We start from the raw sequence: 27,385 nt of genomic DNA, 5'->3' as shown, positions 1-27,385 counted from the left end.
ATTTTTAATCTGAGAAATCTTCAATCTGTTTTGCCCAAAGGGTTGTAGGCTACTCGAATACGTGGAGATGTAACGTTACCTGGCATTTGATTGTTATAGCCGAGGGGATATTGCGCAGTGGCAGCAATGAAAGCAGTGGCGGCCACTTCAGGTGATGTCGGTTTGCCGTCATTCTTGACATCGGCCTCTTACAGACAGCGGAATGGGGTAGGAAATTTATAGTTCCACCGACATAACCAATCTATCATGCATATTTGCGACTTTTCAAAGTGTACGACTCGCCTTATTGACAAACATACTGTTTTGAAATAAATTACATCTTAAGTTGGGACTTACACAGAGAGATCATGTGCAGATGTGTAACCCAATTGAACTAGCAAGACTGTAGCAACGTCAGCTACCGTAGCCGTCAGCTAGCAAACTGTCGTTAGCTTCCAGAGCCAGCTTAGCTAATCAGAAAGGAGATTGTCGCACCAGGCCATGCTCCATGTGACTTAGTATACAAAATGTTAGTGTGACGTACACTGCTGTATTAATGTATGTGCGGTCATATCCAGATGGTCGTATAACGTATGGGTGGTTTATCGTCATCAAGCAAGTGAGTGTCCTTTATCCAGCCTTGTATACCGACCTGTTTGCTTGGCTACTTCTGTCAGGCACTTCAAGAATTTGGTCTGGGGATATGCTGCTATCAGCTAAGTTAGCTGGACAGCTAATTCAACGCAGCATGGAAAAGGCTGAGAGGACTATGTGATACGTGGACATACCACAGAGAGTAATTATTCAATTCAGCTGTTGTCTCTGAAAAGAACTGCGCACACTTGTTACTTTACTTACGGCGTGTCTAACCCCATTTCGACACCAGTTACAGCATCAAGTGAGACCCATCCAGGTGGCAAGGCACCTGGTTGAAAACCCTGTTACGTGTTTCTTGTCTTTCGTCACCAGTTGACAGTAGAGTGAACGAAACAATTGATTAAATCTGTGCAGTAGCCTGTTAGATCATCAGACACATCTGTGATGAAAATATTATCATTTTGTGGTGCATTGCACAATGGTGGGATAGGTAATCCGTACACCAACACTAGTAATGCATGCGTTTTTAAAACTTTATTTAGGCTACTCGGAGTTGTGTTATAAGGTCTGGCCTTTGACCTTGTGTTATTCTGGGAATTATATGTATCATTGAATAACAATATCTAAAGTGAGACTTCAATTTTATTTGAGTGCACTCCATATGTTGACTCAAAGTTATTTCTCATTCACCTATCCATGGCACTGCCAGGAACCCATCATTGTTTTGACTTCCTTTAAATTCCTTAAGAGCTACATTTCTGAGAGTGTCACCATGAAATCAAGATAAGTTCAAATTTCCATGGTAACACTGTCAAGGTTTCCTCCATGTCTGTGATGACACACCCAAGACACTCTTCAGTTGCTTGTATCCTTCACTGCAAATTATGTTGGTCTCCCTGTCAGTCTGTGAGATTCAGCTGGGCTATTTATAGCACTGGACATGGTTTGCAGGGTGTGCAACTTGATCTGAATTGTCTTTGAGGTTGAAACCCACCGCATGTCCTTTTCTGTGCCCTAGCTCAATGCCTCTCAGTCTAGGCCACTGTTTACACACAGTCAGTTCTTAGATGTTACATTCTCAAAGAGCCTGGACCTAGAGTGTTGTTCACAGTTATTGGCCTGAGAGATCTATTTATCCAGTAACCGTTTATCATGTAGCATGATCGCTGGAGAGGGTAGATCCACACTTTGTCTTACTCGTGCAAAGAGAAAAGTTTGAAAAGTGACCCAAAGTTGGCACACAAGTGCAGGCTACGCTAACTAGTGTTCATTCCACAGGTGGCCATGCTGCTCTTTTTACAACAAGGAGAAACTGTGAAGCATCAAGATGACACTTTTATCATCTGTTGTCTCAGTGCACAATTCAAGAACAGTTCTTATGGTTGACACACCCAGACATCCTGTACTGAATTATATCTTGTTCAGTACCTGAATCACTGTAGGCTAGTTGAAACAGTAGCAATATCAGACCAAGTCTATCCTTTCAGAGTTAGATCAGTACAATACAATACAAAGGATATTGACCTTTCTGATATGAAAATGGCCTCCAAAGGCAAAATAAAGGCTGGGAGGTGTAAAATTGTATAGTAATATATTTACTTTTTTTTCACCAGCCACTGTCAGTTGACAATCCACTACATGTACCAGAAATATATTAAGTTTGTAATCTCTGTGACTTTTCAATAGTGCCATATTACAACTCCCAAAATTCTATTTAATATTCTGATACGAAGTCTTGTTAAATATTTTCCATGCATATGTATTTCATAAGGCAATGTGCATTATAGAGTGGTGCAAGGCCAAGCAGATTTTGTGTTGTTGACAAATTGTGTGTTATCTGGGAAGGTGATCTGAGAGCTTTGGGGTGAGTTACAGGCAGCGTGGCCAGGGTGAGCTATGAAAGAATAATGTGATACTGAGAAGGTTTCCACCTAGCAGATTGGAGTTGAAACGTAAGGTGTAGACCTATATAGTGAAACTAGAATCTAGAGATTGTTTTGATGTGTGGAAAAAGTAGTAGTAATCGTGAATTACTCCATTCAGTACAGTTAAAACTGGATTCATATTTCTAGAGCAGCACCATTATAGTCTCTCTGTCATTTTCTTAGACAAGTCCAAGCATAAATTATGCAAAACTATCAGTACTCTGTAGCAACTTAATACAGGACAAGATGTTTAATTTCTTGTGCATGCACCTGAGGAGACAGCCACAAAGAACAGGCCTCGCCATCTCACATCTTTATCTTTATTTCTGAGCATTTGCTGTCATGTATCCGGAAAAAAAAACCCCATCTTATATGGCACACCACAGGCTATCCTGAGTATACCGTAGGTTGGCCTGTGGTCACAGAGCAGCTGAGAGATGAACCTGGACAAGCACTAAGGGGACTCAATTTAGTGTTGCAGACCAGAAGTTTTAGCCTGTTAGCTGCAGTACTTTCCACCATCATAAATGTAATTATCCTTCCTTTGTTCACTTTCTGTTTACAAGTACTCTTGACTCCAATCCGTGTTACTCCTTACTCCTAGTTGGCTGGTTTCCCAGAAAATGCCACAAGATATAACCCTTGATCCCATGCGCATGCTGGTTCTATAACTTCCTGGTTCAGGAGTGTAGGTAGTCAGCAGCTGTTGGGTGGGAATCACAGAGTAACTCACAAATCAATACAGTCACAATACGTTGTCCACAATAATGACTGAATTGAAACAGTGTATAAGGTGTAAATAGTTTTAGGTTAGATAGAGTTTTAGGTATCCTGGTACAGTACCTAAAAGTCAAATTGGCAGATTAGTCCAAGACTGAATTGTAGGTGTTAATATTTCAGTAAAATATCGATACTTGTTACCAGTGTCAAAAAAAAGGTAATACGATATAGCCATATTGATATTTAGTTCCACACCTATCTCCGAATGCCAGTTGTCTCTAACAGCAGTTGCTCTTCATCCCCCTATCAATATATTGCAATATTGTTACCCTTGAGATCTTTGCTTTTTCTGAAACTACACACACACACACACACACACACACACACACACACACACACACACCTAGGCCCATGAGCAGAGTTAACAAACCGTCTTGCTGAGAATAATTACAATGTTCCTCCATAGACATGGAGTCCCTACAGCACAATCAAAATTGTGAGTTTTGACATACTCCTCTTTTCTCTCTCCAAACGCTGAGCCTTCCCACAGGAAAAATGTAGCTCTCAAAGATGGATCTTTGCTTTGCTTTGATACAAAAATGAAATGAGCCACTTCATTGTAAAATCTACCATATGTGATTAAAAAATCCTGTATAACTCTCCACAACAGCTCTTCTTGTAGGCTAGTAACTATAGTTACTTTATTGTGAACATTTGTGCCTCACCCCAAACACAAACGTCATCTAGAGAGAAACACACAGAGTAATACTGAGATGTCTAAAAATGTAGTAATGACTGAGCATCTCTACATCAACCGAGATCTCTCCATCTTGTTCTTTATTCATACTGTTCATATGACTGTCAAAAATCGCAGTCAAGCAGTGCTTCTTAGTTTTCATCAATAACCAACTCTCAGCGTGGCGCAGGGTTTTGTCCTGCTTCTCAATCACTGGTAGCCTATTTGCTCAGATCTAGTCAATGTTATGGCTTGTTGCCTCAGTAATATGACCCAACTCCCCAGTGATTTCATGATCTTTTGGTGCGTCTATTTGCAATATCACAGTGCCAAACATATGTGATTTTATTTGGTTTTCAGCAAAAAAAACAGGAATTCAGATTATCTGAGGAAGCTGGAAAAATATTATTGTGAAAGTTGTACTCAGTTGTATGACAATCCTATTGTCGAAAGTAAACATACTATTGAAATTACTTGATATAATTCTGACTGATACTATGATAGTACTCTCTGCCCTTTGTACATAATTGTCTCAGATTCTGACATGGTTCCACTGTATTTTATTTTTTCACATCTTTTTTTTTAGATTTACACCAACATACTGTTGAATAGAAAAGGTTAGAATGCTCAGATTGATAACATCAATGTTACATCATCATTTTATGTCAAGAAGGAATGTTGACTGCATAAGGCCTACTCATGCCACTAACAGTTGGTGAAGGAAATGAAGTGTTGCTCAATTTCCTGTACTAGAACAGGACATCTAACTTTGATAACGAAAACAGACATATTTTTACCCCAAGTAATGAAAGTGAAAACTTCAATAACACAAAAAGTGTGACTAACAATAGCACATTTGACAACAGCAAATATAGGAAGAAGAATGGCCTTGTAATCCTTAGCAGCAATTTGGAAAGGATGAGAGAATTAAGACATTGGAATTGTGAGTAGTGTTGACAGTTTTTAATACAAATCAGCCATGACACTGTTACCGCTGACACATTTTGAAAAGGAATAAAACTCAAATTTCACCTATTTTTGTTTGTTGTTTTTTTAATTGTTTGTTTTGTTTTGTTGATTTCTGATCAAGGCACTTTCCCTTAGGTAACCTGTTGTTATGCTTGTAGTTTGTTTAACTCTCTCGAGAATAGGCTGTATGGCAACTACAGTATCATGTTGAAAATGAGAAACAAGGGAGTGTTTAAGGTGCTGTAGAGAAGGTCTAAATTGAGGGAAAGAGGGAGGATGGGAATAGGTTAAGCCAGCGCCAAATCAAGCGAAGTAAAAGGATATTAACAAAACATTAGCAGAGACTGACATTTCATGTGGCTGTATACTTTTTCAGTTTTGAAACTTCATCTTCACCTATGTCCTTTACTGAACAATTCTTTGCATTGGTAATAACGTAAAATTAAAGTTCATTTGGCCTATGTTTCCCAGAATCAAATTAGTTTCCGTTTGGTATCAAGTTCTGTTAGAATGATCTTCATTAAAAAATATTGAAATGTCAATAGAGAAATCGTTTACACATCTTTTTTCATTATGTTAATTTTTAAGGATTTCTGAATATAGGTTAAAGAACTAGGTACCAATTCTTAGTTTTGGTATCTAACTAAGGAGCAAAAATCCATGGTCAAAATATGTAGAGTGCGGATCAGCTCAAGTAATAAAACCATGGCGTAAACTGATTGCTGTCTGCTTTGGCATAGAGATTGTGGTTGATTTTGTCAGTTGAAGCTCTCTCTCTCTATATATACTGTGTATGACAATTATTTTGCTTTTCCATGGCTGAAAACAATGGTTGCTATGTACGTGCTTGCTTGACAACAGATAAAGATCAGCCTAGAAACTAGAAAGATATTAAATTCAGTAAGAAAACAACCATCACTACGGAAACTTTTCGTAGGGAAACTTTTAAGATATATTCCAAGTCATTCAAATTACAGCAATGAGATATTGGATCTCGCGAAACACACCCCTTTGTGCAGACTGGAACCACCACCACTCCATCAATTGTGAAGTATCCTCATTCATCCATCACGTTAAATTCCCTCAAGGTGTTTTTGATGTACCATGTTCACAAGAACGTGAGGTCATGGTGACCTTGACCTTTGACCATTCTTTTGATATCACATTTGTATGAATGGATGGACATGAAAACACAATGTTCCAGCCATGGTGATGGGGAGGTAGAATTGTTTTTTTTCTCATTTGAACATAGGCCTACAACTTATAGTAAACATTTTGACATCTGAGATCTAGAAACACATCAGGGCCAGGAGTAATGAACATGAGCAGGTGCTTGTGACTGCTTTGGGATGCCTGAACAGGGTGAGGAATGTCACTGCTGTGTGTTGGCTCTGTACTATGAGTACCGCATTCACAAACATCAGACAGGGCCTGAATTGTGAATGTAGCCTCACAACTACTTACTCAAATACTTTTCACTGCGTCAGTGCCGTATGTGTATGTACATGTACAGGATGTGTGTATGAATATTTGCTCCCAGATGTACTCTTTTGTGTCTGGGGTTTGGTAGGCAAGGCTTCTGATTGGAACGTACTACTGCTATGCTAAGAGAAAGTAGTGGCGGGAGAGAGACAGCCAGCTGAGAGAGACTTGGAGAGGGTACTGTGGAATGTCTGAGGGGAGTTTTTGTGGTTCAGAAAGCTGGTTGCTATGGGTGGAGCGTGTTGAACTGGAGACCGTTCAGAACATCAAGCCCCTCCACTCCTTGAGAAGGAAACCTTGAGGTTTTTTTCTGACAGCTCTGGTATTTTATGGATTGGCAGAAACTGACTCAATCAGTTTCACCATGTGTCATTATACTGAGAATCTCTACCCCCCCCTCTCTCTCTCTCTCTCTCTCTGCCTCTCCTACTCTTAGAGAGAGCTGAAGACAGCATGCTGCTCAGTAGATTTCTGAAAGAAGGAAGTTGCTACATTGATGGATGTATCGGCCAAGTCAAATTGTTGGTGTAAGTCAGCACATTTTTTTCTGCACACCCTTCATGAAACAAGCATGGTAACCTCAACTCCGACATGACTATTCCACCCAAATATGAAACTGGTGGTAATGTTGGTACTGTATGTTCATTTAGGGCATCAGAACTATCTCTACTGACCTCTACCCTCTTTATTTTGTCTGCAGTACTGTGTGAAATTCTGTGAGCCTCAGGAATACACACAACACATTACTTGCCAGTACTGTTATCAACGACCAATCAAATGCACCCTGAAAATAAACTGACCACTAATGGTAAGCAAGTGGTTAGTAGCACCGAAACTCAGATTTCTGATGCGAACCAGCAGCAAGGCCTTGGAACTAAGGGTGTTGGGATTGGAAGCCATGGAGTCAAAACGAACCAGGTTTCTCCCGGATTGAACAGTGTGGGTCCATCAGGTGTTGGTGGAGGAGTAACAATGTTGAAGACCAAGACTAAACGGGAGAGAGCCATCTCCATGGACGCAGGTGACCTGAGAGACTCCCTGGAGCCTGATGCTAAAGGTACAGTAGGATTAAAGAGAAAGTATTTACATGCCATGTCCTTTGACTTCTCAGTTGACATACAGATGGACATAGACAAAGACAATTCAAAGATGTTGCACCTATATTTGTGTCGCGATACATTGATAGTATATCTTTTATCATATTGTAGAAATAAGTCAGGATAAGTCTCAGTTCAGTCAAGAGTGAAGGAGACATATGTTTGAGGAAGCATATTAAGGGTAAAGTGAAGAAGGTTGAGTGTGTGAAGCTAGAGGGAGGTATGACAGTCTGTCCTCAGCCTGTGCACAGTGTCAAAGCAGAGGAGGAACAGATGACCTTTTAAGCATCCTCTTTTATTCCCAGCAGACACAGCTTTATGTTAACAAATGAGTCAGCGCTCTCTTTCTCTCTCCCCTCCTTCCTTCCTGTTCTCTAGCTGGCTATGCACTGTCTGTAATCGTTGGCAAGGCAGCAGATTTTGTATGGCATAGGTGAATTGTATTACATTTTTTCCTGAATTGCAGTTAGAAATTATGTTGCTGAAAAATCTTGACATGGAAGAAAACTCCATTACCTAAATGTTATTTAGTTTACCAACGTTGCACTATGGAGCCTCATTTGTGATGTGTGAAATCTCTGAATCGCTTTCATCATGATCTCGCTTCTCCATTGAAAAGTCACTATACAATTGCAATAGCATGTACTGTAGTACAGGATTTATTGAAAAAATTTGGCAGAGCAGTCATTGAAGAAACAAAAGAAACAACCCACTGACCCAACACTCTCAGTAATGGTGGAAGTGTGACATCCACACCAAGCTGCCAATAATGTCTCAGGCTTTACTGACCTTGTATTCATTGGTTAATCTTGCATCATCCCACCAGACAGAGAAGTTGCATTTGCTATTTACCCATTTGTTTTTCCCAGTCATAACTGAGAGCCCTTTACTGTAGTCTGGTTGTTATAAACCATGTGTCATTAGAAAGTAGTATCTTTGTATCTAGCTTGTACTTGTTTAGCATGCATGCCCAGCAGGAGAGGAGGCCTTTTAGTGTGAGTTTCCAAGTGTTTTGGCTGGTGTGGACTAGAGATGCTCCGATCAGCATTTTTGGGGCCGATCACCGATTACCGATCATCAAAATCATGATCGGCCGATTGCCGATCACTGCCGATCACAGAATGGCAGGGGAATGAGAGTCTTTTAACAATAGTCTAGCAGAGTTTGCATCATTTGTAGAAATTAAACTAACTATGAATTAATGTAAGTGGCATAAAAGACAGTAGGCCTATCAAGATGTTGAAGAACCACCATTTATCGATTTGTATTTAGAAAATGAAATAACTTTGGCCATCTTTTCCAAATATGCAGCGAGACATAAAATGATTTCATACAAGGAGGGGGTCAGGCAGACCAACACACAGATCACCTAAATGGGATGGGACCAAATTACATTGCCTAGGCTACTTGAAAAGTATAGCTTCTAAATAGACTGACTACATTAAATGAAAAACGTGTTACATCAAAACCTACTGCCTCAAAGTGCAAAACTATGGCCTTTTCTCTGTTCCAAATCCCCCAAAAAAGAAATAATGGAAGCTACTGTAAGCAATAAATTGCAAGTCTTTTTTATCTTGGAATCCCCCATGACTGAAACATGCCGTTAAATGCCACCAGTTTGAGTCAATAAAGTGCGCTGCTAAGCTAGCAGGGACATTGGACAGGCGTCTGCGCTTGGGAAGCTAATATGCCTATTCTTCAGCTTGTCAATGGGCTACTGTTTGGTAACGCGGGGAGATACACATTAGGCTAGTATTTTATGCCTGCGGGGTAATATCGTGGATCAAGGCAGGTTAGGGCCGACTTACATTGCGCGATATTGCCATGTTTTCACAGTCGATGAATAAATATCCAAAGTCGGGACAGAAATCATGGTGCGGCGCGCTCCCGTGTACTCGTTTAATGTAAGGTGTTAATTAGCGGTTGTAAGCCAGTCGGAGTCTTTTTCTAATTCTGCCGTTACAACAATATCAAACATGTCTGATATTATCGCATGTCTGCATAGTCTGTGACTAGTTTGTGACTTAAAACTCTATGATTTGTCTTTAGATGTGAGAGTCTGACTGTCTTTCAAAAATCTTTTAGGCTACAGATATTTGCAAAATCGTAACTGGGCTTTATCCTCCACAACGAAATACAGGTTGTTCGAGGAGGCAAATTAATTCTGAACGTAATGCCTTTCCATCTTATCATCCCTATCGTTAGTAGGCCTACAGTCGGCTGATTGAAGGATGGGGAAGTTGGCTGGTTTAGTTTCTCATAGGCTACCCGACATATTCAGTTGTCCGTCAGTGGTGTTAAAACGTCTTTGGCTTCCACCTCGAGGGATTTCAGCACGACATACATTGCACATGGTTAATTTTACACTGAACCTTTAGCCTACTCATGTTTGCCACTGCAAGCTCCTCTCTACTCTAGGCTGTTGTGTGCCTGTGCGCTGCGCCTGCAGGTGAAAAGATGTCACGCAAGTAATTTACAGTAGGTCACATGATCGGCTTTTTTGATCGGCGCTTTTGAGCTTCACCGATCAAGCCATTTTTAGCCAATATCGGCCGATCATGATCGGCGGCCGATCGATCGGAGCATCACTAGTGTGGACACACATTTTCAAAGTTTACAAGTTTAGATGACTTAGTGCACCCTCAACACATTATTATTTTATCAATAACTGAAATGTTCTGGGCCTGCATTCATTATTTATTTTTGATGGACAATTGTTCCTTTGTCTCTGCATATTCATATGAAATTCTTTGTTTGAGATGTTTTCATACATTTATTGAATATCCTTACTGAAATACAACAACTTAATTTGTGTTTTATTATTCAGTTGCACATACGCAACAGTGACCATCTTTCATTGCTGCACTTGTCTGATCAAGGTTGTAGAGTACTTCAAGTACACTCTACTCTCACTTCCTCTTGCTGTCAGCACAGTCATGTGAGGCTTTGGTTCTCATCTTGCCTTTGATTTAAATAGACTCATGCAGGTGGTTTCTATGTGTAATTTCTTGGATGTCTTTGAAAACCCCAAGCACAAATATTGCTTTGACAGACAGTAATCTCTTGCTTTATCTCCCTTTGTGTGTGTGTGTGTGTGTGTGTGTGTGTGTGCGTGTGTGCGTGCATGTCTAGACGGTGTAATGCGCAGCAAGCGTCGCTGTGTTCTGGAGAAGAAGCAACCCTACAGTGGTGATGAGTGGTGCTCTGGAGGAGACACAGAGGAGGATGAGGACAAACCTAACATAGCAGCACTTCATCGTGAGTCTTCTTCACTGACACTAAAAGAGCACTAGCAGACATGCACAATTCACAGCACCAAATGCCTTTACTGACCCCTGGAGGACACATAGGATTTGGCAAATTGCGAGCAAATTATGGCCTCCAATTGCGTTTGCCATTTTTGTGTCCTCTTAAATATGACAGATCTTAAGAGATCCTTGAGAAGAAGAAGAAGAACCTGTGAGAAAGAGAGACAGAACGTTTTAGTCACTGACAAAGTTAAACAAATTAGTTTTTATTCACTTCATTCCGATCACTTTCCATCAGGATTTTTGCATCACAGTATTAAGACTGTTCTTGTAAAGGTTTTAGTTGCTATTTGGATATTGACATGGTAAAACATTCTGCCAGTCTCATAAAGTAAATACTAGCTCAGCTCCATCTAGTGTTAAAAACTGAGAACTGCAAACAAGAAGCCAACCTTATCACATGGCTCATCTGTGGATGTCAAATACAAGCAAAAACTGTGTATTTTAACAGTCAGTGAATATTTGAGCAACTCTCTCTCTCTCTTTCTCGCTTTCTCTCTCTGCTAGTGTCTCACTTGAAGTTCATTGAAAGTGTCTGATAAGGTGGGAGGGTGTGGGGATGGGTGGTGGTGGGAGGGTCGGGTTAGTTCTTTAATCATCATCAGGTTGTACTCTTGACTGTGTTAAAGAGACCCTATGCAACTTTTTCATAGTCATAAAATCGCTTAGGGGCAATTCCATATCAGTTGGAACAGGTCCGACACCATGGTCCTCAGTTTTTCCTGATTTTTGGTCCAAATGTTCCTCCATGTCTCATTAGAAGAAAACCAACATTTTAGCTGGGTATCTTGTTTAGTTTCTGAGATATGGCTCTTCAAATGTGGTTAGACGCGTCCTTAAAAAAGGCTGAAAATTCTGGATTTAATGAGCACCACTTTTTTTTAAACCCCTCTCCTCTCTTAAGGCTACCATATTATTTTCTAAAAATTTGAACACTGGGGCAGTACCCTGTGTTGTTGTCCAAAATCATAAAGGAATTACAGTCCTTCCCACCATTGGAGACTTATTCATCGAAACAAACCCATATTTGTTTTGAAAGCAATGGAAAAAAATACCTGTTTTTGTTCTCTTATGGTCATGAATGGCTAGCACTCACAGTTTTAAAACTCTACATATATATAGTCCATGAGTAAGAGAACATGTTGACAAAAAATTGAGAATGTTAGTTTTCGTATTTCGAGGCTATGAGCCTTCAAAGTTGGCCAAAATGGCGTTTTTTCCTAAAAATGCCACTTTTATTGCCTTTTTCCAAGGACAAGATGAAATGCAAATCCAACATTTCTTTTTTTCTGCAATAGTGTGGCACTTTGTAGATCGTGTGAATGTGGTAGATCCAACCTGTTCATTTTAATATCCCCACAGCACATGTCTGAAGTTAGAAAAAATGAAAAATAGTCTTGGCTGAAGGAGGTGTTGGTTTGATTTGTATGAACCTCTTAGGAGGACAATATGGGGTGTAAACCCATTTTTTTCTGTTTGAGGGATCAGAATGCCATCCTGTAAATAGGATAAAAATGTTGTATCCCATTTTTACTCTTTAGTGATCCCTTAAAATATGTCCAAAAGTTGTCAAAAATGAAAAAGGCAACTAAATTGAGGGGCTTAAATGGCCAAGTGGATCAAGTCACACAAGGCTACAAATGTAATATAAGACAGATGAGATACTGAGGGAGAACACTGTGAAATGTTTAACCCTGTTACGATGGCCTTTGAACCCACTGTGTCCCTAATATCCTGTGATAACCGGAAGTTGGTTTAAAACAGGAAATACAATTTAAAAAGACTATATCTAGAGAACGGAAGGTCATAGAAATAAACATTTACTTCTTGCTTGATCCTCATGGTCGAATTATGTCTGATGGAGCAAATCAGATTGAGTCTACGACCTTCCGTTCAAGAGTTGTTCGCAAAAAACTATTTCCCATTGAAACGAATGGGAAAAAACAAAAAAATGAAATTTGCTGAAGTGTTGAGGCCAAAATCATGGTTTGAGATATTATGTAGGAGTATGTTTCAGACCATTTGGAGTTGATTGGTACCCACTTTGTGTGACATAAAAAAATCCTCCCTTAGGGTTTAACTTATGGATGGATATGGATGACCAAAAAGTGTAGGATTTTCACTGGTCCTAGGGTTATGTTTATCTAAGTGGATCTCGGGTTAATTGTCCAGGGATACCATTAGAACAAATCACAATGCAAGCTGCATCCAACGGTAACTCCAACAGCAACCAGGAGACAATATGCTTCATGCAGAAGAAATTTGTTTAATAAGAATGAACCTCAGTTAAGGACACAGTGGGTTCAAAGGCCATCATAGCAGGGGTTATACATTTCACAGTGTTCTCCCTCAGTATCTCTTCTGTCTTATATTTCATTTTTAGCCTTGTGTGACTTGATCCACTTGGCCATTTAAGCCCCTCAATTTAGTCGCCTTTTTTCATTTATGACAACTTTTGGACATATTCTAAGGGATCAATAAAGAGTAAAAATGGGATATAAGATTTTTATCCTGTTAACAGGATGGCATGCTGATCCCTCAAAAAGACAAAATGGGTTTACACCCCATATTGTCCTTCTAAGAGGTTCATACAAATCAAACCAACACCTCCTTCAGCAAAGACATTTTTTCATTTTTTCTAACTTCAGACATGTGCTGTGGGGATATTAAAATGGACAGGTTGGATCTACCACATTCACATGATCTACAAAGTGCCACACTATTGCAGAAAAAAAGAAATGTTGGATTTGCATTTCATCTTGTCCTTGGAAAAAGGCAATAAAAGTGGCATTTTTAGGAAAAAACGCCATTTTGGCCAACTTTGAAGGCTCATAGCCTCGAAATACGAAAACTAACATTCTCAATTTTTTGTCAACATGTTCTCTTACTCATGGACTATATATATGTAGAGTTTTAAAACTGTGAGTGCTAGCCATTCATGACCATAAGAGAACAAAAACAGGTTTTTTTTTTCATTGCTTTCAAAACAAATATGGGTTTGTTTCGATGAATAAGTCTCCAATGGTGGGAAGGACTGTAATTCCTTTATGATTTTGGACAACAACACAGGGTACTGCCCCAGTGTTCAAATTTTTAGAAAATAATATGGTAGCCTTAAGAGAGGAGAGGGGTTTAAAAAAAAGTGGTGCTCATTAAATCCAGAATTTTCAGCCTTTTTTTAGGACGCGTCTAACCACATTTGAAGAGCCATATCTCAGAAACTAAACAAGATACCCAGCTAAAATGTTGGTTTTCTTCTAATGAGACATGGAGGAACATTTGGACCAAAAATCAGGAAAAACTGAGGACCATGGTGTCGGACCTGTTCCAACTGATATGGAATTGCCCTTAGAAATCGTTGTTTTGCTTGACTGACCAGTTTTATCGAAAACAGTCACATTTCCTCCCGCCCCTAGTGTCCCTATCCGCTTATTACAACCTTGCAACTTTCTGATAAACGATCGTCTGCTGTTTACATCTAGAAGTAAGAGACGCGAAAAGAACAAGAAGAACCACGCTTGCAATTTATATATTTATATATAGCCTATATATGTATAAATATACACGCTAAAGCTGTCAGGGAAGCTCTGCAGAGAAATATGCAAGCATAAAACGAGCGAAAACGAAAAACAAAACCGAAACCAGAGATGAAATCGCCAATCCTGCATTATTCCTCTTTAAGTTGAAACCAATAAAAAAGAAAGTCTGAAAGTGCAGTGTCGCTTGAGTGTGCAACAGTACTTTGTCCTTTATATGTATTAATGTTCCACAAGAGAATCGTGATTATAGGATCTTTTTCCATTTCATTTTTTATTTTGCTCTCTCTCTCTCTCTCTCTCTCTCTCTCTCAGGAGAGCGTATGATCGCTGGTACTTGCGGTACTGGAGGTGTTGGAGGGCAATCGTCTGCTCCTCCTGCAGGATATGCTTTTAGTTCAGGGGGCCTCCGATCTGACCTGCCCCGTCCTGCTCAGCAAGTGGTGTACGTTTTCACCACCAGCCTAGCCAATAGGTGAGCAGGTGGCTGATTCTGGAGGGCAATTGCCCTATGTACTGAACTTTACATTTTCTTTGTTTTCTACATCCAGGGAGTCGTAAACAAAGCCTAACTAACTGTACCTTTCTCATGTGTTTCAGCGCTGCTGAGGCAGTAATTCATGGCCACACAGATTCGATACTCATGTTTCACCAGCAAAATGTCCCTCGTACAAAGCTGGATCAGGTTGGCAATCACACATACATATATTGAACTGAAATGCATATTATGGACACATACCCATGCCAGTTGTACGCTTTGTTTCTCCCTTTCCCCATGCTTTTGATCCATTTGGCATCAAATGCATTGAAAATTCCTAAATAAAATTAAAATGATTTACAAGAACAATTGTCGACTGTTAAGCATCTGATGTATTATTTAAGATCTGGAGACATTTAATTTTGCAATGACTGCACCATTAAACATGATGCACATGCAGGGATGTGTAATTAAGCCAAGTACTGTAACTAAATATTTGACCCTGATTACCTTTCACGGGGTGATGAATATGTAGTAGCCAGTATCTATATGAATAGTCTTCTTTTGTCTCCTAGTGTGTGCCAGCAGCAAGGAAGCTGTCCAGTTTACCAGAACAACTCAACACACCACCCATGGGAACACTGAAATCTCAAAATGACACTCCAAGGCCAGCATCTGTTGGAGGGGCAATTGGTACACAGGTCACAAGCAGCTCATCCTCGAGTGGGCAACCTCAAGAGGCTGACCTGCCAGTCCACCAACCTCTGGACGGCCCTTCCAGTTCACATCAGCCTTTGCAAGGCAGTGCTGGTCCATCAGCTGGGGGTGTAACGGGGCCTGGGGGAACAGAGGGAGTGGGGAGCATGGCCCACCCTAGTGCTGGTGTCTCTCCTACTTCTAGTTCCGCAGTGCTGCCAGCACATCTCCAGGGTGAAGGGCCACAGCGTGGCCCATGTAACATGGACGGATTGTCCAAGGAGCAGCTGGAGCACCGGGAGCGCTCTCTGCAAACACTCAGAGACATTGAGCGACTACTGCTCCGCAGTGGTGTCAGTGGAGGCACAGGAGAGCTGGAAGGGCCAAATGGTAACCCTGGTGCCATCCACAGCAACAGCATCAACATAAACAACAATAACAATACTGACAACAATGGCAGAACTCAAGAGGGCAGTGAAGGCTCTAAGAACGCTGAGAACATGAACAACAATAATCTTCCTCTTGATATGTCTGAAGTAAAAAAATATGAGGAGCCCCTGCAGTCGATTATGTCTCAAACACAGAATCTTGGGGGATCCCGACTTGATGATCCTGCTCTAGGGCCCCATCTGGGCTTGCCAACCCAGCAGCACCACCACATGTCCTCACCGCCAGAGTTGGACTTGGGGATGCTGCAGGACCATGATGGGCTGACGCCAGAGCAGATGGCATGGAGGAAGCTTCAGGAGGAGTACTATCAGGAGAAGCGTCGACAACAGGAGATGCACCCACACTCACATCCCCAGCACTACCGCATGATGGCAGAGATGGGCATGCCCAGGGGTCCACACCTCATGATGAGGGGACCTCCCCCACCATACCACAACAAATCAGACGAGCAGTGGGGCCCTGCGCCTCTGATGGGTGGAGGTATGGGAAGCAACCCTCGATTAATTGATATCCACCAGGATGGGTCTCAAGGCCCACGATTTGTGGGACAGATGCAGAGAGGCCCACCGGGGCCAAGGGGCTATCCTGGTAGCCCTGGGAGAGTTTTGGCCATGGAGAGTATTGGACTTCAAAGGTCTGGAATGGGCTGGGTGGAGGACTTGCCACTCAACATTGGTGGTGGCAGGTCATTATTGCATGGATGCTACCCACCTGGTGGTCCTGGTGGTCCATCTCAACACCTACATGGTGACCCAGAACGACAACTTATGCGTGAAGAGGTACTCCGCATCATGGAAAAGAGGCAGCTGCAGAGGCTCGAGCAAGAGCGGCTTGCCATACTGCAGCAGCAACAGCAGCAGCAGCAGCAGGAAGGAATGGGACCATCCAGGTTATTAAACAACACAGGAAGGCCGAGCCTCCCAAACCAAGTTGTGGGTATCGGCCCACATGGTGAGCCCATGGATTTCCCACACTCACAAGCCATAATGCACTCTCCCCTAGGCAGGGTAAGAGAAGGAGATGGGCCATCCCTAAGAGATCTTGGAGACTCTCCTTTAAGCACTCATCTAATCATGAATGTTAACTTGAACGCACAGGAACAGCAGGTACTTGCACAGAAACTGCGAGGAGTTAATCGCGTAGGGGAAATTTTAAGCCCAGAAGATATTGCCCGTCTTAGAGCTGGGCAGAATGGTCGCAGTGGTGCAAGTAAAGCTGTGATTACTGGACCAGAGGGTCCTGTGCAATTCCCTAACCAAAGATTTTGTGGGGGACAATCAGAGAGGTCCTACCTCAAGCAAACTGATCAAGCAAATTTCGGGCCAGATCAGCAGGGAACTACTCTAGGCAGCTCATCCCACCTAAGCCACATGCCTCTAGATACAGGCCCCAGGGGGTCTGACTCCTGTCCTCGTCATCCATCTAACTTGTCAGTCAATGTTAATTCCATGGGCTCCCCAACCATGGCCCCACCTCATCCACTCAAGTCCCCTTCCATTGGCCCAGAGCCATCACCCCTTATGCCTTCTCCCTCTGCTTCGGTACTGAAGTCTCCCACCCCAGTCTCCACCACTAGTCCCTCTCACCCACATCTCCCTGCTGCATCTAGGGCAGGCACCCCATCCTCAACCTCCATGAAGTCACCTCAGATGATTGGCACCACATCCCTTGGCATGCATTCTCCCTCTGGCTCACCAGGGCACCAAAAATCCCCTGTAATGAACATGGCCTCTCCCAGTTGGACCACATCCCCAAAGACCAATATGCCCAGTCCTGGACGACCCCCAAATGGGAAGGGCATGGGCAATGGAACAAGCAACTCTGAAACAGGTAACAGGAAAATTGTTATGACAAACAATACAGAACTAATTGATCATGCCAGCATACTGCTTGGGACTACAGGGGTGTCAATAAGGGTCATTTGTGTCAGGAAAGGTGACCACTCTTTTAAAGTACATCAAGCAGCAAACTGGTGTAGTTTACTGCTAACACTGACAGATTAGTCTACTAATATCGAAGCACTATGATCTTATTTTACTACCTTAAGAATTGCTATCCAGTAGTACATACAGTCAAGCCTACAACTAGCAGTGAGGCAGTTGGAGATACAGACCAATGGTGACTGGTGTACTGTGATGCAGGGTTTCTAGTTTTCCAACAAAAAACACAGGCATGGACATGACACATCCTTAAATAACTAGATTTCTGTTTGCAATTCCATTTGCATTTTTGGTGATTTTCCATGTGCTGAATCTGCCTAAGGAAAGTCTAGCAAAGGATTTTTATCGAAAAGGAGGCTTTAAAGGAATTATTTGTTTAATTGTATTTTGAAAATCACTTATAACTTGCTTTGTTAAGGAAACATTGCAATGGATTATTTAACCAAATGTTCTAGCCCTGCTTCAAATTGATTCAATCATTGCCGATTGCATTATATTCAGCAACATTTGTCCTAGACAATATAGTGAAAACATTTAAATTATTATAAGATTATAGTCTTAAGAAGTCTCATGGTTTTGTCTATACTGTTTCTCAGGTCCAACTCTGCCCCCAAAGAGTTCAAACTCAACAGTAACTAACCAACCCAGCATGCCCTTCACATCCTCTCCAGATGCCCCTCCATCCCAGAATCCCCTGTCGCTGATCATGTCTCAGATGTCCAAATATGCCATGTCCAGCTCCGCTCCTCTGTACCATGAAGCAATAAAGACCATTTCCACCTCTGATGACGAGATGATGCCAGACAGGCCCCTTCTGCCAGGGGTTAACATGGAAGGTGTAGTATTTCACAAATCTAACTTCAGACATCTATGATACAGGCGGATTTACACACTGTTCACCATGATGTCAGTGCATAACTGAAGCACATAATTAAAAAGTATCCTAAGTATGAACTGCACTCAAAGGCACCTATGTTTTCTCAGATAACTCTCACTTTCTCTCCCTTGTTGACCATCAGGAACCCACCATCCATCCCCTCAGATGCTCCTCTCTTCCCAGAGTGGCATGGGCCCACCTGGCAGTCCACAAAGTCCCATTGGAATGTTGCTGCAAGGACAGCAGCAGCTTTCCCATGGTCCTCCAGGATCTATGTTGTCCTCCCCCAACCTTATGAGCATGTCAGGTATGAACTCTGGCATTGTGGGTAGTGCAGGGGGGCTCTCTGGAGGGATAGGGCCATGCAATGCCTCATTGCATCCTCAAAACCAGATGATGGGCTTTCCTCGCATGCAGGGTCCATCTCAAGGCCCTCCACACTCCCCAGTTGGAGCGCTGGCCCAGCATTACAGCCAACATCCTGATGATATGCTCTCTCCCCAACAATTTCATCTGCTGGGGAAAGGATTACCTCACCAGCAGCCTACCCATCCTTCAGACTCCTTCCTCTCAATGCGCATGAATGACGGCCCAGATCTGAGTGATGTTATCCGCCCTTCGCACACTGGCATTCCTGAATTTGACCTATCTCGTATCATTCCCTCTGACAAACCTAGCAGCACCTTACAGTACTTCCCAAAGAGTGAGGGGATGTCCCAGCCTCAGCCAAACTCTCACCATGGCCAGGCGTTGCAGCAGCCTCCTCCCACACAGCTTCTGAAGCAGCTGTCCTCTGGTCCTCACCACAGCAATCCAGCTTCATCCAACCCCCACATTGCCAACCTTCAAAACATGATGGCAGAACAACAGCTCTCAATTCATCCCTCACACTATGGAATCCGTGCAGGAATGCCCCAGGGTGGAGGGAGAGGTATGGTTGTGGGTCCTGTGGGACCTATGAACCACCCAGGACATATGATGGTCAGGACAGGCCTGGGGCCCCAGCAGCAGCAACAATATCACCAACAGCAACAGCAGGTCATGATGTCTAATAGTCTTCAACACCACCCATCCCACCCACATCCCAGTATGATGTCCCCGCAGCAGCAGCACACACACAACTTAATGGCCCAGCAGAGCCTGATGATGATGCAGGCAAAGCAAAGGGGGATGCCCATTCCAGGGGAACAGCTCGGGCAGCAGGGCCCACTGATGTCCCCACAAGGTCTTATTATGGCCCCCTCGCACCCTGGAATGATGGGACCTCAGTCTCTCAGACAGAGGGGAATGCCATTGAACAGTCCTTTGGGCTATGCACCTGGAAATATACATAACATGCCCTTCTGAATGTTTTGTTTCTGAAATTACAAAACCATTTATATGTTACTAAGTGTTGTTAATAATTATTGGTAATAGTATTGTTACTTCATTAGGCCTACTTTAAGGTTTCTACAATTCGGATTGCCATTTTCTATATATTTGTAATATATGTATATATGAGAGAGACGTGTTTTGGGTTTAAAATCATTTTTATGTTTAATTGCTTGCCTTTAATTTCATACCAAACTGCTGTCAGATGGAATATAAATCTGTACATGTGAATCTTCATACATACATGGATATATATGAAATGTTATTGGTTCTTGTTTGCAAATGGTCTCTATAACTGCTTAAGTCTAAAAAGAATAATAAGGTCAAACATATACTTGTTGTGATGTACTTGTCTATGTGTTGAAAAATGGTGAATTGAGAGGTGAAATCAAATTGAAGAAGACATAATAACTAGTTACATTGGTCATTCTGTGTCAAATCATAAGGTTGTTGCTGCACAATCTCATATTTTGTTCAAACCTGGTCTATATTATGCATGTATTCCAAAACCAAGGCCTCTAGAATATTTCTGTTCAAATCCTGTCTTGACATAGGAATATATTATTTTATTCAGCCTGAAAAACACATTATCTGGGAAAGTTTGGACATTAATTTCTTTGGAAGTATTTTTGCTAGCCATCCCAAACCTGAACTTTTTTGCACTTTGTTCTTAATCTAGGACCTAAAATCAAAAGGTATGCAGTACAATTAAATTATTTTAATGGTCAGGTCATACTGAGAACATGTTTGGTCAGGCTAGCAATCCTACTTTTTAAGATATTAATGCCCAAACATGGCTTCCAAGATAATGCATTTTTAAGAGACAAAATGAAACCATAATAATTGAACAACACTATTTTAGATGTTAGTTTTGAGACCTAAACATTATGTAGACAAACTTAGAGCAAAATATTAGAGAAAGTGGCAAACATTTTCCTAGATTCTGTTTGATTTGACACTGAATGACCCACATACATTATTCAACCAGCCACAATTTAATGTGGATTCCTGTCAGACAGGAGCTGTTTAAAGGTACTGTCTTTTATAATCCATTACTTTTTTGGTAAAATTCAGCAGAATTCCTTGTGTTTCTTTAGCTCCTTGTTTTTCAACCACTGTGCCACGGCACACTAGTGGTGTGTGAAAATAATCCAATTTCACTACATTGGTCTTTTTCTTACAGTGTGCTGCAAATACAGTGCAGAAAATCCATCAAAACATGCAAAACAAACACTGAACTAAAGTAAAATAAATAGGCAAATGTTGTCAGACTATGTCCTCAGACCCTGAACAGACTTGACCAATAGGTGTCAACCTTCAGACATGTTCAACAAACCACCAGTACTAGCATACTGAGGCCATGGTGCCTAATACTTGTAGCCCTAGCCACTGGATAGCCCCATTGCTAAAATAATAAACTAAATATCAACTCTGTTATTAATTAACAACATATGATAACATAAAATATTAATACATAGCCTACAATAATTAATAAAACATGAATACATAATTTCTCTCTCCAAAACAGCTTTTGCGCAAATAAGAATACCATGTTAGTAATACTGTATACATTCAAACATAACATCCCTGTCGAAATGGTCTACACTACCCATCACCCGCAAACCTCCTCCATTTCCCCATGGTTCCCCATGAGAAACCAGGAAGTTAACAGGGAGTTTAAATGGCGGTGATTAAACTGTATACGGAGTTGTAATTACAAAGTTTTACCCAATAAATGAAATCTTTTTAACAATCTGTGTGAACGTTTGCATTTCTTGATACTGAAGTTGATGCAGATGAGAGATGGAAATGACAACATAATTGGATTGAGTATTATGTATGCGCACTGTCAAACATTTGTTGCTGATAGGAGCAACAAAGTTCAGGAGATGGTAAATAATCTGTGGGAAATGGTGGTTAACATGTCTGATTACATGAACAGTAAACTGGAAATATAAAATGTTACGATAATGAACACAAAGAAGAAATAGCAGCAAGTCAGCCCAGATCTTATAGTGCCAGCAAATGGCTCCACATCCCTTAGTCCATGACCTACAGTATCTTTTAAAAAAGGCCCCAAAAATATGTTTATAACAACCCTACAGCCCTAAAAAGGTGTTCACGCTTCTTGGTGGTCAGGCACTCTGCAGCCATGATGGCCTCCACCTTCCCCATCCGACACTTAGCCAAGGTATTAAGACTTTTCCTTGGCCAAGGCTCATTTATCCAGATGGATGGTCAGGCCTGTATTGTTCACCAGGGGGAGGATATGCTGCAAATGCTCTACTCAGCTGGACCTATGTCATCTAGTTAGATGACAGCAAAGCCTTCTGCTCCCTTGAGGACTTTGTCCATAGGCTCTGAAACAACTGGCACTCGAGATTTTACTTGATAAGCACTTCACAATAGACAAAAGTATTTGTTTAAAAATACAGACCTGTGAATGGCCAGGGCTGAACATGGTGTGCAATACATTGTATGTCTGAACTTTTTGAGTTTGAGACAGTCCGGCCGCAACGTCAAACTGGCTGAATATTCTGGACTAGCACTAGTGTCACTAACGGCATTCCTGACTGCACTACGAGAGCCGCCTTCCAGTCAGGGACTTCACTCGGGACAGCTCTATTACTCTGTGTGAAACGTCATCACCAAAGAGCTGCAGAACTGCCTGCCTTGACCAGTGTTTGGACGAGGATGTGTGCAGTAGGATGAACAGGACTGCTGCTTGGACAGTTGATGGTTTTTGTGTTTGCCAGGACAGAAGTCGCTTAGATCAAATTACCTGACAGTTCTTAAGATCTAGCAGCCTGGTGGGACTGTTGAAGGACTCAATGATGTTGCGTCCATGTCAGGCAAATACCACCATTGTCTGTGGACTTATTTCGTGTTTTTGTTTGTATTTTTCTATGTGAGGCGCTTTGTTAATTTGTTTCCCGTATTTATGCACGGGTGTGCGGGCCGTTCTGTCCATCATTTTGTTTTCCTTCATTGTTAATATTTGTTAATTTGTCTGTTTATTTGTAGATGCCTGCATGTGGAGCGCTTTGGGTTTCCACTTTGTGCATAGAAAAATAAGCTTTATAAATAAATGTCACTTGAATTGACTTGAATTCAACTACCTTAATTCAGAAGTTTCATATATTGATCATCAGATTCATGTAAATAGTTTAAAAGAAACATGGTGCCAAAAGTAAATAACAGAAATCTGTAAAGGAATGTTTTGTAAAGCTAGCCTAGCTATAGTGTTCTCTTTCTGTTTTTGAAAACAGAGCGTTGGTCAGTGCAAGATGTGTATAAATGTGCTATAAAAATACATTGTACTTACTTACTAATATATTTGTATAGTACCCAAGCCTCTGTAAGATACAGAAGCGTATTAGGGCCACATGAAGAGAAATATTTTGAAAATTCTGAGAAAAGATCTCTTAAAAGTCAAGATTTTAGAGGGGAAAAAAAATCACAAATAATTTCTTGGATTAAAGTCCGATTTTCTGTGAAGTCAGATTTCCTGAGAAAAAAGTCTTTGAAGGAACTGGTTCGTGTTTGGTTTACTGCTGAAATGGATTACTTAAGTGTGATTTCAGGATTGGGTTTAATAACAAGGAGATTCTTAGTGTCTTGGCGCAGAATCACAATATTGTCACTTGATACAGCCATGGCTTCATGTAAATCTTTCTCATGCCATCCTGTGACACTGACATCCGTAGCCCACTTCCGCTGTTTCTGGCAAATTTGTGACTTTCTCACACAATGTTTGACTTTTCCTCTAAAAAATGTTGACTTCTCGAAAATGTTTAGATTTTTTCTTCCGTTCTCCCGTAAGAACCTTTTTTGAGAACAGGAGAAAAAATCAATTATTTTGAGAGAGAAAGAGAGAGAGAGAGAGAGAGAGAGAGATGTTATCTAATTATTCTCCACTTGGAACCTTGGGCATACATGAAGATGCTCATCACAGACATCCACGTTGTCAATGCACATGTGCAAGGTACAGTCAGCCTCTATTACACCTACGACTGCACACCAATACCAGGGCTCTAACACCATTGTCAAGTTTGCAGACAACACAGTGATTCGTCTCATCAGCAACAATGATGAGACAGCCATACAGGAAGGAGGTCCAGCACCTAATATCATCGTGCACTGCAACAACCTGGCTCTCAACACCAAGAAGACCAAAGAGCTCATTGTAGACTTCAAGTCTAAAGCTATAGCACACACACTCATATTCTCATCAACGGGACTGAGGTGGAGCGTGTCACCATGGCCACCAGTTTCTGAGTGTCCATAAGACCTCTCTTGGACCCTCAACATACCCTGATCAAGAAGGCTCACCAGCGTCTCTTCTTTCTGAGGAGACCAAGGTCCACCTGCCTCCTCAGATCGTGGTGAACTTCTACCACTGCACCATCGAGAGCATCCTCACCTACTGTCACAGTTTGGTATGGCAACTGCTCTGCAAATGAAAACCGCACTGCAGAGTTGTGGTGAAAACTACCCTATCCCACCCATGGCTCTGTTTATTTACAAATGTACATACTGTAATTCTTAAAATATATGACAATGATGTGGCAAACACATTTACCAGAATAACAGTTCCTGTGGGCCAGAGTGAGGGATTGGCTGCTATCAGGAAGCCAATAGAGAGTGACTAAAAGAGGTGTTGCATGTGTCTTTGGCTGATTATAAGACCATAATAGCCAGCTTGGCTGTATGACCCCTAATATGTTAATGTAGAGTCATAATTATGTGTGTAAGACGCAACGCTTATACCCTAATAAGAAAGGTAGAACACAATTGGTTTCCTCCGATAAGTATCGAAACACAGTGTCCCTAACCAGCTTCTCTCCTTGGTCCCCAAGGAGGAGGACAATGGTTACTTAGGTCTCTAAAAATAAACAAGACATTACAATAATGGAAAATAATTACATTATTGCATTCTGAAAAATAAGATTAAACCCAATAATAACATCCCATTAATCTAATAAAGACATTTTGACATTATTAGGAGGATGTCACATTTTATGCTATACATTTCAAGAGTTAAGAGGAGATTTTGTTACATTATTTGGGTTATTATAGTATTGGATTCCACAATGTGGAATAGCTGATGTCTTTTTGGACACAAGATCTCTCACAAATGGTTTGTTTTCATTTACTGTTGCAACACCTCTCAGTTAAGGCATAGAACACCTAAAGACATTAAAGCGGTCAAGAGTGTAAAGCTTAGACGGTGAAAACAAATTAGCTACATCTTTGATCAATTGTTGAATTTGTGGGAACGGTGGTGGTGTCCTCCCTAGACACCTGACCCTGACAGCGGACCTAAATCCCCTGCAGACACACCTCTGGAGGGCTGTATAAAAGCTCAGGTGAAATGGGTCTTAAACACTGAGCTCCAGTGAAGTAGCCGTCCACAGCATCTCCACACACTGAAGCAACATGGACCTCAGACCCTCCATCTCCCTTCTGGTGCTGCTGCTTGGCCTGTCCAAGGCATTGCCTCTCATTGTAATACCTGTGATATTCAGAACTCCACCTCTAAATATTAACTGTGGGTTTCTTCTGTTTTAACTTCACCTTATCTCTAGGCTGATGGTAATGAAAATGAGATTTTTGGAGCCTGAATGAGGACCACACAGATTTTGACTACCAACAATGGTTAGTTTCCTATATTGTTTAAATGAACAGCTATCTTATAGGTGGGTTAAGCGATTGTGTATGTTTATACATGTATTTACATTTCTCGGTAGATGCTTTTGTCTAAAACAATGTGTTGTTAAAAATCAAATTTTAACCAAGGACCAAACAAAACACATCAGAGAGGTAGCTCAGCCCTCCCCTCAGTATTCAGAGAAAGTCTTATTTGAGGGACAGGCCCCCACTTTGTCTGTTTCCACTTTTTGGATCCTGGGTTGGACTTTCATTTGTGTTCACAAATGTGACAAAAAAATTAAATGCCGTACGATCGCTGATTGCGATTACGTTTCTTTTTACATCTTTCAGCCTCCAATGAATTTCTAATTGAGGGAGATTTTGTGGTGCCAAAAACCAGGAATGCTATGGTTTGCTGGAACAGTAACTGCTTATGGAAGAAGTCTGCTATTGGGAAAGTTGAGGTGCCCTACACGGTGAGCCCTGATTCTTGTGAGTGAACGTATTTCTAGTATTCTATCCTGTGCATATATTTTTTTTAAATGTCAATTGAGTATTGGTAACCAATATTTGTTGCGTTTTTTAATTTTTTTTTTTTTGGCCTTTTTGCCTTTATTATGATAGGACAGTGAAGACGTAGACAGGAAACAAGTGGGAGAGAGAGATGGGGTGGGATCGGGATATGACCGCAGGCCGGATTCGAACCTGGGTCCCCGTGGGCACTCGGACCCGTAAATGGTATGGACGCTGTAGCCTGCTGCGCCACAGCGCCCCCATATTTGTTGTGTTTTTCAGCTCATTATGATGTGACAAAAATTAAAAATGCCATGGCTACCTTCAGCAGCAAAACGTGTGTGCAATTTGTTCCCCGCTCAGCTCAGGGAAACTACATCAGTATTGAGAACCGGAATGGGTGAGTTCACTTATAGCAGTGTGCTGAAAATATTGCTTTTCCAATTCTGTGGTCGATGTCCATACCTGCCTTTTTGTCTTTTATACTGAAAACCTGTATTATCATGCAGGTATCAACAAGATCTTGTTTAACAATATCAACAGAGACCAGCCTACTTGGCTATCTAATTCCAGATATTCACATACACAATGGGCAAAACTCCTCAATTCTCCTGCAAAATGAAACTTTACCTTCAAAACGTACTTTCTCCTCAAAATGGTCTTTTGTTCTCAAAAGACACACACAAACCATCATATATCAAGACATTTATAAGGACCAGTTGAACACTGATGTGCTCAGTATAAAGCACTGCGATGAATTGAAAAAACTTCTCCATTCATCATAATGACTTGGGCCTTTTTTGTTCAGTGTTACACTACGAACAGTACTATGGCTATGGCTATGGCTATGGCTATGGTTATTTAGCAGACGCCTTTGTCCAAAGCGACATACAAATAAATAACAATACTAATTAAATTAACAGTGAACAATTACAAACTAGGGAGAATAGTAATATTATCAGTAAAACAATAATTTTAAGCACTAACCTAATGAGAAATAAAACAGTGAAATGAGAATAGCAATCAAATAAGTCACTCAGTTAATTATATATAATAATA

General features: G+C 41.3%; 1 protein-coding gene across 4 annotated transcripts; it reads left to right on the top strand.

Moving 5' to 3' along the window:
* On the top strand, positions 1–22,092 carry bcl9l (bcl9 like). Of its 4 annotated transcripts, none has more exons than XM_062552184.1 (9): positions 1–207; positions 6,845–6,935; positions 7,109–7,465; positions 10,638–10,763; positions 14,665–14,824; positions 14,950–15,034; positions 15,403–17,803; positions 18,585–18,749; positions 18,933–22,092. In XM_062552184.1, the coding sequence occupies exons 3-9, from the start codon at positions 7,186–7,188 to the stop codon at positions 20,135–20,137; spliced, it is 4,422 nt and encodes a 1,473-aa protein (XP_062408168.1). In that variant the 5' UTR covers positions 1–207; positions 6,845–6,935; positions 7,109–7,185; the 3' UTR covers positions 20,138–22,092. The 4 variants fall into 4 exon arrangements, with proteins under 4 accessions (XP_062408168.1, XP_062408165.1, XP_062408166.1 ...); XM_062552181.1 differs by having other exon boundaries at positions 18,510–18,749; positions 18,933–22,091; XM_062552182.1 differs by lacking the exon at positions 1–207 and adding an exon at positions 414–598 and having other exon boundaries at positions 18,510–18,749; positions 18,933–22,091.
* Positions 22,093–27,385: the final 5,293 nt, after the last annotated feature.

This window comes from Sardina pilchardus, chromosome 13 (assembly GCF_963854185.1).
Source record: "Sardina pilchardus chromosome 13, fSarPil1.1, whole genome shotgun sequence".
Lineage (NCBI taxonomy): Eukaryota > Metazoa > Chordata > Actinopteri > Clupeiformes > Clupeidae > Sardina > Sardina pilchardus.
The sequence above is the reverse complement of the archived record's forward strand: the minus strand, read 5'-3'. Positions and strand labels throughout refer to the sequence as shown.

Bases quoted from the DNA above. Each gene is read 5' to 3' on its own strand.
- bcl9l (XM_062552181.1), top strand. From the start codon at position 7,186: ATGCACCCTGAAAATAAACTGACCACTAATGGTAAGCAAGTGGTTAGT. The intron at 10,764-14,664 runs GTGAGTCTTCTT...TCTCTCTCTCAG, and splicing joins TAACATAGCAGCACTTCATC to GAGAGCGTATGATCGCTGGT. The intron at 15,035-15,402 runs GTTGGCAATCAC...TTTGTCTCCTAG, and splicing joins CTCGTACAAAGCTGGATCAG to TGTGTGCCAGCAGCAAGGAA.